General features: G+C 26.0%; 2 protein-coding genes across 10 annotated transcripts in view; both read left to right on the top strand.

Annotated features, from left to right (window-relative positions):
- Positions 1–12581, top strand: part of LOC127277002 (coiled-coil domain-containing protein 28B) — an 81313-nt gene that overhangs the window by 22407 nt on the left and 46325 nt on the right. The window lies entirely within an intron of this gene.
- On the top strand, positions 7750–10620 carry LOC127276999 (putative leucine-rich repeat-containing protein DDB_G0290503). Its single transcript, XM_051297776.1, has 5 exons — positions 7750–7964; positions 8210–8468; positions 8553–8635; positions 9008–9236; positions 9318–10620. Exons 1-5 carry the CDS (start codon positions 7842–7844, stop codon positions 9869–9871), a joined length of 1248 nt encoding a protein of 415 aa, XP_051153733.1. The 5' UTR covers positions 7750–7841; the 3' UTR covers positions 9872–10620.

Below are 12581 nucleotides of genomic sequence, written 5' to 3'. Positions count from 1 at the left end.
AAAATTTCTTGTAATCTTACCGGATAATATTATCATGAGGCGGAATTTTAATAATACAATAATATTACCAGGTAATATTATTGTAATATTACCAGGTAATATTACGTGCTATGTGGGATAATACAACGATTTATGTTTTAAAATTGAATTAAATTTAAAATTTGTTATTTTTTGCTATTATTATCTAAAATGTTTGCTAAGCAATTTTCTTTGATAGATATATTATATTCTTTAATATCATGAATAATTTGTAGGGATTTCTAGAAAAACTGAAATAATTTTTTGATTTAATACTTATTTATTCCCGTTATTTTCAACGTTTGCCGAAGAATATTTTTTTTAATTTCTATTAGCAAACCTTCTGATTGGTGCCAAAATATTACATCACTAGTACAACATTAATATTTTAAAAAATAGGAAGTGTAATACAATCTTTATTTTGTTTAAATATGAAAAAATATTTTATTATTTTCTCAAAAATTACATGGTAAAAAATTCTGAAAAAATAATGAATTTTTAAATTGACCCAAAAAATAAACTGTCAAAATTTTAAAAGTCTAGTCTTATTTCCTAATATTGCAGGTAACAACCCTTAAAAATTATTCTGTAAGTGTAAGTTAGAGGTGCGGAAAGGAAAAACGACAGAAAGTTTTCAAAACCGGCGTAAGTGATTAGTATGGGGGCGAGTATGGCGGGAATTGAGCCGAGTGTGAATATTCGGCTGCTTTCGACATAGGTCGACTTTTCCCTTGGCATTAGCTCCACCACCCTTCCCTTCAGACAACGTCGAATCTTACAAACTGTTTAGAATGTTTATATTTTGTATTTTTCGACAAATTCGTTCTCTCTTCACTCAGGCCCAAATTAAACTCGGTGACAATGAAAATTCTCATGTTTATGTTAATATTAATCGGGGTTGCCACGGTCATGGAAAAACTGCAATTTTTTTCAGTGATTGAAAATCTTAAAATGTCAGAGGCATTTATGGTTAATTTATCTTTTAAGCTTAATTTCATATATTGAGATTTTTTCAAAAGTTAGTAATTTTTTTATAAATAAAAAATTTTAATGTCAAAACCATTATAACCAATTAGTAGAACATTTAAAAACGTATCGATTTATTTATTTATTTAGGAAATTTTACTATAAGTTATTACAAAGTTTTTAACATTTCGAAAAGAAAAACATTTCTTTATGAATAATTCTTTTAGTTTACAATTTTTATATGATTCTTGATATATTCTAAGAAAAGTTATACTTACTCAAATCTTATGACAAAATTATTATTTTTTCAAAAATGTTTAATTCTAAAAAACAGGAACGGAAATGAATATCTATTTTTTTTTGTTTAGTAACTAATTTTTTAATTTTTAAAATTTGTTAGTAAAAATTGCCTTTTCTTAAAGGAAAAAACTATAGTGTAGGTATTTTAGGTCCGGAGTGTAGGATGAAACATAATAAGGGTTGTATTACACCTCCACATTTTAAAAATATTAATGTTTTACTATTGATAGTAGGGGAGACCGGGGCTGTTTGGCGCAGGGGTTGCTTGACGCACTTGAGTTTATTTGAAAGTGTTAAGTAAAATTAATTTTTCTCATCATTCAAGTTAAAGTATTTGATGAACTGTAAGTTTGTACAAAATTTCATTAATATTCATTCATAATTGTAAAGTATAGATTAAAATAACTGATTTTGGCACTCCAAAGTAATTTTTTAACCTCTTCTTTTTTTGTGATACCTCTTTAAAAAATGAAATTTAGAAGAGCTCAAATATCAAGTTTTGAGCTCTATACATTTGTTATTAAGAAACAAAAAAAATTTTTTAAATTATATTAACAGTTTTTATAAAATGTTAATAAATATTGCAAAAGTACATTCGGGGTTAGGTGGCGCGGTTATATAAAAATTTCGTTAAATATTAATAAAATGATTAAATCAAGTTGATTATATGAAATTTACACATTAATAAGCACCAATAACAATACTTTTCAAAAAATTTAACCGAATAATGGGTTTTTAAATATTCACAGCATAATTATAAAAAAAAATATATTCTTTGATAATTTTACGATTTCATAGAAAATGCTTTCAATTTAAATAAAATTTTCTAATTTTTAAAATAATTTTATTGTAAAATTACAGTACAAGACTTATTTTGTTAAGTCTTATATTGTTTAAACTTTAAATCATATAATTTAATAAATTTCACTCCTGCACCACGCAACCCCGGGACGGGGTTGCTTGGCGCGCTTTGCACATCTTCAAATAGAGTAGTATAAAAAGAAAAGTATTAAATATATTGAAATTTTCTTCTTTTTAAATTGAAGCTGAGATGTTACAGCAAGTTTTCTATACAATAACTTTTTAAAAAAAGCAAAAATGAGTGAGTTACACGACAAAGAGTGAAAAGTGCACCAAGTAACCCCGGTCTCCCCTACATACTGTCATCAATATAAAGGGTTTTTAATAACAATTTTAAAAAAATTCGTTCGCGAATATTTTGGGTTAATAAAAATCACATTATTACTAGATAATGATTAAAAACTATAAACGATATATGAGTGAATAAAGTATTTTGTAATAAAAAATAATTTTGTAAATTAGTTACATTTTAACTCCTAACAGGATTCTATGAAACTCGCATTCTTTTGGAGTAGAAGCCAAATGAGTTAATTTTATGCCTTAGTTATTGAAAAAAATTATTTTTGATGTGTCCTTTTTTTCACTAACCCAGCAAAAATAGATAAATTAAATAAGAATTACTTTTTTAAACAAATTCTTAACCTAACTGTTAAGTAATAAATTGTCATTTTAATTTTAAATAAAAACAGATGATATAAAAAACTTTACAAAATAACACTCATAATGAAGTAATGTTATAAATCATATATGCTAAAAATGATAATGAACTGATATTTTAATTTACTTACTTAAAAAGATGCTCGATATTTCATTAGCTCAACAAATTCTTGTTTTATATGCCACTTGAATTGACGCTAAAATTATTATATTAATATTATTTAATAACTCACTTTCGAAAATCACTTCTGTTTCAACTGCACTACACACGCAACTGAAAGTGTGATCGTCAACTAACATCTTACAAATTTCACTGCAATGAATACCCTATTCATTTCAATCTGTTCCATTAAAAACCTATTATAAAGACATTAATATGGAAGACAATGTTTTAATATTAGAGAATCATTACCATCATTCTAATTGTTAGAGTAATTTAATTTGCCATTTGTTAAATGTCAAATGGTACTTTCTTCACTGTCTGTCTGAAAAAGTGATTGGTCTTTTTCGACGTTAAGCTATAAATTGGTTTTTAATGCTAATTTATTATTTATGGGTGATTCTCTCAAAAAGAACAAATTATTTGTGCACAATTTTTGGACGAGGTTTTTGTTAAAAAATAATAACATTAATTTCAATTAATAAACATTCTCCCAACCATACGATAAAATTCAACAAATTTTTATGGGATCACTAAAGAAAATTTCAAAAAAATGGCAAACAACTGAATTATTGAATGAAAACTAGTGTTAAAAGTCCATTCCGTAACATCAGTTTTTATTCAATATTTCAGTTATTTTACCTTTTTTTAAAATTTTCTTTAGTGGTCCGATTGAAAATTGTTAAATCATAACGTATGGCTGACAGAATTTTAAGTAATTTCAATTAATTTTCATATTTTTTAACAAAATATCTTAAAAGCGTAATTTGTCCTTTTTGAGAGAATCACCCTTATACAATAATTGTGATTAATTAATAAGCCATTTTTAATAAATGAATATGAGACACATGAATAATGCCTAAAATTAATTTGTTAGAATTTTTATTTGATTGAATCCAGATAGATATTTCTTTTAGCCGAATTAGTTTCAGCTGTTCCATTGAAACTTCAAAGGAACAGCTTACTCGACTTGGACCTGGCCTTAAACCACTTTTGTGTTACATGAGTTTTATGGAACCGAAAATTTACTTCACAGAATTTTTATTTGCTTAAATTTTCATTTATCATATTAATAGTAATGCAAATGAATTTTTGTTATGTAGAATTTCATTGTATACAATTTTCTTTTAGAATGTTCGGGAAGCATGAAAAAGTTCTAAAAATTAATTGTTAAAATTTTCATTGGGCCTAATTTTATTTTTCAAAATTTTCATTAAACGTATTTTCTATATTTCTTAATGTTTATATAACCGAAAGTTCACTTCAGATAATTTTTCTGTGTTCTAATTTTCATTTGTCAGAAATTTTATCTGCTCGAGTTTTCATTTAACATAATAAACATTTAAATGAATTTTTTTAGGTAGAATTTCATTACAAAGAATTTTCTTTCAGAGGAATTTTCATTTGTTCGAATTATTATTTGATAGAATTACCATATAACCGATTTTTTACTTAATCGCTAAATCATTTAAGAAAATTTTTTAGTAGTAACATTTTCATTTGTACAAAATTGCAAACGAGCAAACAAACAATCGACAGAAATACTTCGGCGCGATTTTTAAAATCAACCAATTAAAAATTACCCATAAAATTGTGATTGATTATTTTTAAAAATCGCGCCAAAATGATTGTGTTAACTGTTTATTCTGCCATTTGAATTTTTGAAGGAATGAAAATTCTATCAATTAGAAATTTTGTTAAATGATTTTTCGGTTAACTATAAATTCTGCAATGTGGAAAATTGTTTATATAGAAATTCTTTTAAATAATAATTCAAACAAATGAAAATTCTATGCAATGAAATTTTACCTAATAAAAATTCATGATTCTGGTTTAATGGAAAATCTGTCAAAAAATAATTCGAACAAATAAAAATTCTGTTAAAAGAAAATGTTATTTTATGAAATTCTATGAAATAGAAATTCTATAACAAATTAATTTTTGTCAATATTCATGAGTCTCATGAATATTAAGTCAGTGGTTAATTAGTTGAAATATATAACAAATCTAGAAAGCAACTTACTGCTGAAAAAAATTATTTTAGAAAATTAAAATTTAATAAAAAAAAGCTTTTTAAAAATTCCGTTAGTTTTTGGGGTCGCACTAACCCCTGGTTGACTGGAAGCAGGTAAGTCTCTTTCAAAGCGGATGGAATGAGTTTCTAAGTTGACGGACTGCTCTCGCTGAAGAAAGACCTACCTTTTGCGCATCGTGGTGCAAATAAAGTTAATAAAAAGCAATTTTTTGATATCCAATTATGAATAATTCAAAGCAACTTGTGATCCGATTAACGAAGATACCAGTGTTACAGTGGCTTGCATTAGTAGAAATAGTGAAAGTTAATGATGAGAAAGAGAGTAAGGTAAAAGAAAAGGAGCAACTGATTGTTCCGTGTAACAAAATTAAACACTTTAAAGTAAAAACTTATTTAAACGATTTTCAAAAATTAAAGTTTAAATATTTTAAATTAAAATGTGATGAAAATGAAAAAATTGATGGAGAGAAGGTGATAGAGCAGCGCTTTTGCTACATATTAAAAATTTCTGGTAAGTGTCAAACACAATAATGAGTAATATTGTCTTTTATTTGCAGAGAAAAAACGAAACGTATGAATAATGCCTAAAATTAGTATGTTAGAATTTTTATTTGATAAAACTTCATTAGATGGAATTTTCTTTAAGTCAAAATTATATTTGTTCAAATTGTTTGTTGACAGAATTTCCATATAACAGATTTTTCATATGACAAAATTTGTATATATTCGAATATTTACTTCATAAAATTTCTATTTGATCAAATTTTTATTTAAAATAATTGCTATTTAAATGAATTTATATTAGGTAGAATTTCATTGCATAACATTTTCTTTCAGACGAATCTTCATTTGTTCGAATTATCATTTGACAGAATTTATATATTACTGAATTTTCACTTGTAACTAATAAAAATTTATCTGAAAGAAAATTATATCTAATGAATTTCTATAAAATAAAAATTCTAACAAATTTATTTTAGACATTAATCATGCGTTTCGAAAAAACAAGATGTTTTGATTAGAATTAATATCATTAAAGTTTTCGTCAGGTTTAAGAAAGGACGTATAAAAAAGATCTAAAATTAAATCATTAATTAATTTATTATGAATATTCAATAAAAAATAAACTAACCCGCATTTACTGTTTTGGTTATACAATTCTACTGTAATAAAAAATTTTGCAATACATACCTCTTGCAAAAAACATGTTTTTGAAAATTATTTCTCTCTCGATTTCTGTGCATAATATAATATATTATTCTTAAAAATCATGGACAAAGTATTTTTCAAATATTATTTTTAGAAAAAAGCGTCTTTTTATTCTCGTGGAACCCTTAAAAATATTTTATAATTTTATTGCTGGGAAAACCCATAGCACCTATTGATTTCCGCCATTCTAGTCTCTTTGTCCTTTTACTATGGCAAGGATTGTCCAGATGTGAAAAAGGTATATTGGTACGGCCACCAGAACGAGATGTAGACTAAGATTAGTAAAGTAGTCAGTGATTGTTTGTGTACGTGTTTACACTTTTTCTATGTTCTGTAAACGTCACTAAACTCAGGTCTAGATCTTTCGGCGGGCAGTCGAAGTGATGATCGACCCTTACGGGAGTAGACAATGACAAATAACAACTTAATGCTTGCTTAAGTTTAAGGGTTTTATGATTATAAATAATATCAAAGACAATATATTCTATTCTTAAAAATACTTTCTTTCAGTAATAAAATGAAAATTTATTAAATAATAATTCTGTAATATAAATTTGGTTAATAGGAATTTCTATTAAAAAATAATTGGAAGAATAAAAAATTTGTTAAAAATAAAATCCAGTCATTGAAATTCTGTGATATGAAAATTTAAAAAAATAAGATGTTCATTTCATGACCATATAGCTTCCTCAACATGATACACTAATTTTCAAGATTAAAAGAAAGATTACAACTAAAATAACGATGAATTATATAAATACTGCTAATTAAAAACTTTAAATACATCAATCGATTCGTTTTCATGCCAGGAATACAATTTGAACAAAAATTAATTAAAATTTCTATTTAAGAAAAAGTTATTTCAAAAATTACAATAAACGATTTTTTAAAAATAAAAAACATGATTTAATCTATAGATTTCACTAAAATATGAACTATATATAGGTTAATCGATTCGTTTTAATGCAAGAAATAAGTTTTTTTTAATAAACAAAATTAAATTTACAGTGGAAAATTTTTTTTAAAAAATTGAAAAATATTTTGTAACAAATACAGTTAAAATTTTTTGGGAATTTCAAAACAATCTAATTTTTTAAGATTTAGAAAATTTAAATAATAAGTAAATTTTACGAAATTTATAAAAAATATGAAAAAGTTCTACAATCTGAAGTCTATATTATGCATTAGTAACTGTTTTGTTTAATTTTTAATAAAAAAATTAATGATTTTTATGTAAGGCTTACTAATTTAAAAGATGCTTTGCACCATGAAAAATATCACAGAAAATTATAAGGTATTTAAATAATCGTTGCAGCTTTAATGTCTTTTAATTTTCTGTGATTTTATTGGCGTTTATTTGAGACAAATAAAATTTAAAAAAACAAATAAAAATATATTTGTGTCAGAGCCTAATATGTTCTTATTTGTTTTAAATAAAAATAAATTTTCGTTACAAAAAAAATTTATTCATTTATTTAGATCTATTTCTATCGCTAAATTTACTAGTTTTATAATGTACTCTTTCAAATATAAATTAGTGAGAAGTAGTGAACTAATTATTATATAATTCATTATAATTAATAAACACTTAACCTTTTAATATGAACAGAAAATGCTGACGAACTACAGCGGTTTATGGGTAAACGACTTAAACCACCAAGCGTCAGATTTTTGACGTACATTACGAATTGCGAATCTCCTGCTGAAGAAGCCAGTGAGAACGAGACCAAAGAAATGCCTTCTAAAATAGATTCTTTGGTATGTATATATTTGATGTTAATGATATATCACAGTAGAACTCATTGAAGATTTCTGTAAGAAAACCTTGAACTTTACTTTGTGTAAATCTTAATTAGTTAAAAATAACTAATTGTTAGAAAAATCGTGACCAATGTTTTATTATAAAATTACTTATTTTTGATTAATGCTGCAAGTTTCAAAAAAACTTGCAATTGCGTTTTAATTTTTTAAAAAATTTGGTTCATTTAATGTTATTTTTTTAGGCGAAGGCGAAAAAAAATAACATGGAGGAGAAAAAAAGGAAAGATAAGTTACAAGAAAAACTTTTCAAAAAACTTGAAAATAAGGATAATGACATGGTAAATGTTTCGGTTCATGAATGGACTCAAAAATCTTCAAGAATATGCGTCCTAGAACAAGATAATAAAACCTTAAGAAGTCAATTAAAGGAAAAAGATGAAAAAATTAAAAAGCTGGAGGAAAACTTGCGCAGGTGTCAGGAAATTGTCGAAAACCAATTAAGTAAATAAGTCATATCAATATATATTCGTTGTACATACTTTTATAATTGTATAATAATAATGCTCAATTATTTTGAATTTTTAGGTGAAGTACTTGAGAACACAAAACAGTCTTCGCTTAAAGGAACTTCTAATAAAATGGAGATAAATGAAATTCCGAAGGGAAAAGTAATTATAAATTAATTTTAATAAAGCATATAAAATATTTAAACAATGAAATTTACAATTAAAATTTTTCAGCGTTGGTTTACTTACCCAGTTGGCACGAAATCTTGCAGCAAATTATAAAATACCCTGACTACGACAATCTTGCAAAAAGATTCTTTGTCTTTTGTAGTTAGTTTGCAGCAAGTTTACGTCCAAACTAAGTAATACCTATATTCATTTGAAGACTTTAAATTCAGTCCGTTAAACGATAATTTTAATAAAATATAGAGCACTAAAATTAGAAAACAACTTTTTTGTTACTTGGGTTGTTAAAAATCAAAATCCAATAATGCTTTTAACATATTAATCAATTAAAAATGCTTGTATTTGCAGGTGAACCTCGGGTACGGTGTACTTGTTGACGAATTAGCACTACAATTTCTAAAAACCAGGAGTAAAATTTATACACCTTCCATTATAGCGCGGCAGTTAGTTCTCTTGATATTCGACAACGAAGAAATTATAAATAGCAGCATAAGTGGCAAACAATGCAATTTAAACAAACATAAAAATTATTCCAATCGTCAACAGCTGAATCAATTAAAATATATGGCTTTACGAGGTAAGTTTAACTTGCAAAATTTTTTAAATAATTATATAGAATTTTTGTATTCCTAACAATAAATTAAAAATATTTTTTTAGATGAGTTCGAACGGATTTTAAAAGACGTGAAGAACATGAAAGAAGCAGACGTAGAAAAAGAACTCAGAAAATTAAATTTTAATGTGGCGAAAAAAATTAATTATGAAAGGGACCAACTTCTGAAGAATGGAGAGTTTAAAGAAACATCGACAAGTAACTTAATTTCAAATTTGGAAAATGTCCATCCTTCCACTCAAGATTCATTTATTGAGTTACCATTGTCACCTTCTGTCAGTAATGACGATTGTGGAAAGGAAATTTTTTCGAATTCTAAAATTATGTTACTTCCAGAAGCGAAAAACAGAGTGTCTGTCATAAGAAGAATAAGTGACTTTGATAAATTACCTAGCAATGACAACGAAGAATTACTTGAAGTAAGAAATGAATCTTATGCTATAAAACCAAATGGTAAACCACAGCCTGTAAACATTAAAGTGTTTCTACCAAAGAGAAAAATTTTTGACTACATGGAGGATAACACACAATTGCCATATAAAAAATATAAATTGTCAGAAATGATGCCATTGATTAATAATAATATTTTCAGTTACTAATTTTTTTAATTTGGTAGTTAAATTAAAGCAATTTGTTAAAATTACAATTAAACAACTGTTATTTTGTTTAAAATTTTAATTTCATAAAATTTTTCGTTTTTTATAACTCTCTGTAGAAGAAGCCCCCTGTAAATTTGAAATTGATCGGTAAAGTAGTTTCTGAAAAATCTTGGACACCGAAAAGAAAGTATAAAATTTTTTTTAAAGGGAGAAAGAATACTTTATAACACATTTTTATTATAGAAATATTAGAAATCTTTTAATTTACAAAAATATTTGTAAATTATATTAAATAATTAAAATCAAAATCCTTAATTTTACTTCAACGATACTGTATCACAATGTTAATCATGAGTGTGTCCAGCAAGAAGTAAAAAAAATTCCCTGACATTTTCCTAACCTTCTTCCAACTTTGCTCTAATAAATATTTAATATTAAAAAAATGGAAAGTATTAAATATTAAAGTATTTTTAAGATAATAAAAACATTTTATTTATTAGCATTATAAACTTTTTCTTTAACCGAAAAATTTAAAAAGTTCATAAAAATGTTCATTTTTAACAAATTTTTAAAAAGTTCTCTAACTTTTAATTAAATTCCCTGATATTCCATGACTTTTCCCTGACTAAAAAGTTTCCCTGACCGCTGGACACCCCGATTATTGTAATTATACTTTAAAAATATATTGATCGCATTTATTAAAATAATAGCTGTTTATATTAGTTGTAAAAACTAATTCATTTTAGGAACAAATTGGTTTTTGAAATCTTCGTAATCAGCATTAATTTATTCAATAACATTAATTTATTATTATGCATATAGTATTGATATAAATTTTGTTTTTTATTGCAAAATAGTAATATATAATATGTTGAAATCAATTATATCAATGATTATTATAAAATAATTATTATAAATTTCTTAAAAAATTGGTTATTGTAAAATATTGTGTATGTGTATTGATTTAGAATAAGAATATTTCTTAATTTAAAAATTATTTAGTATTGTAAGAAAAATGTAATTGTAAAAACTTCGAAAAAGAGTTTATCTTTTTGTACTAAATTAATTTATAATTATGTATAATAGTTCAAAAATTATTTTTTGTATACCTATATGTTATATACACTGTGTTATAGTTAATTATGTTAATCGTTTTAAGATTAATTTAAAATGTATAATGAAATGTTTGAACAATAAAAATAAAAAATATGATTATATACATACAGTTTTATTTATTTCGATATCTAAATTTCATTCAATACCTTTTTCAATATTTAAATAAAGTAAATGTTTTTAGGGTGGTTAGTACATTTTTAAAATTTCAGGGATTCAATGTTTTCAGAATGGTTCTTATTTATAATACCGTTAGCTTTTGGTTTTTAAAAATTAAAAGGCAACCCTCCTGAACCGCAATAAAGTGACCCTTTTGCAGGTAAATTTCCCAGTACCATTCCAGTACAAAAATGCACCAAATCGGTACTGAGTTGGTACTGAGCCCTCAGTTCCGATTCCCCAGTACCAATTCAGTACCACTCTTTCGGTAGGGATCAGAGAGGTTAACAATTTTCTCTAAGGGTTGAACTATAGGTTTAAAAGTTTTACTCAACACATTTTCAACAGCTTCTTTTCCAATTTTTAACATGCGATGTTTCCGTCTAATGGCCTCACTAGCTTTGGCAATTTAACGGAGATACTCTTTCTCCTTACGAAACATGTTGTTAGTTCAAAGACGTACACTAGACTAATACTCACGGAACCAATCACCTTCTATTTATTGTGTTATGAAGCAGTCAAAACCTTTCCTATATCTCCCCTCATTTAGATTGCTGTCTTTATTAATGACTACGAAGCCATATTTATCAGAGTTCCAACATGTTGAACAAAGCTCACGAAACTTGGTAAATGTCATGTCTGTATAAATCAAAATGGCGGATTCAACATGGCGGATAAAATTGAAAAAATTGACCCAATTCGTTTCAAACTCGCTTTTTGAGGGTTTTTGGTTATTTTTTTAAATTCGTCCACCATATTGGATCCATCTTTGAATTTTTAGAAATTTCAAATATCTGACTCGAGATTCATAATTAGTAACCCCAAAAACCCTTGAGAAGCAAGATTAAAACGAATTGGGTCAATTTTTTAAATTTTTTATGCCATGTTGAATCCACCATTTTGAATTATGAAAATTTTAAAAATCTGCCTTCAGATTCGTAATCAGCGACCCGAAAACCTCCGAGTAACAAATTTCAGGCGAATCTAACAATTTCAAAAATTTGTCCGCCATATTGGATCCGACATTTTGAATTTTTGAAAACTAACACCGGATTCGTAATCAGCGACCCCAAAAACCCCGAGTAACGAGTTTCAAGCGAATTGCATTAGATTTTCCAAAAGTCGTCCGCCATATTGGATCCGCCATTTTGAATTTTTGAAAACTAACACCGGATTCGTAATCAGCGACCCCAAAAACCCCCGAGTAACGAGTTTCAAGCGAATTGCATTAGATTTTCCAAAAGTCGTCCGCCATATTGGATCCGCCATTTTGAATTTTTGAAAACTAACACCGGATTCGTAATCAGCGACCCCAAAAACCCCCGAGTAACAAATTTCAGGCGAATCTGAACGATTTTAAAAATTGGTCATTTTTAATATTTATTTATATATTTTTTTAAACAATAGAAATTTTTAGACATCATCTGGTCTAGAAATT

The sequence above is a fragment of the Leptopilina boulardi genome, unplaced genomic scaffold, assembly GCF_019393585.1.
Source record: "Leptopilina boulardi isolate dan_hultmark-lab unplaced genomic scaffold, ZJU_Lbou_2.1 LbouV2_162, whole genome shotgun sequence".
NCBI classification, from domain to species: Eukaryota; Metazoa; Arthropoda; class Insecta; order Hymenoptera; family Figitidae; genus Leptopilina; species Leptopilina boulardi.
Note: the sequence above shows the minus strand (reverse complement) of the source record. Positions and strands in the feature narration are given on the sequence as shown.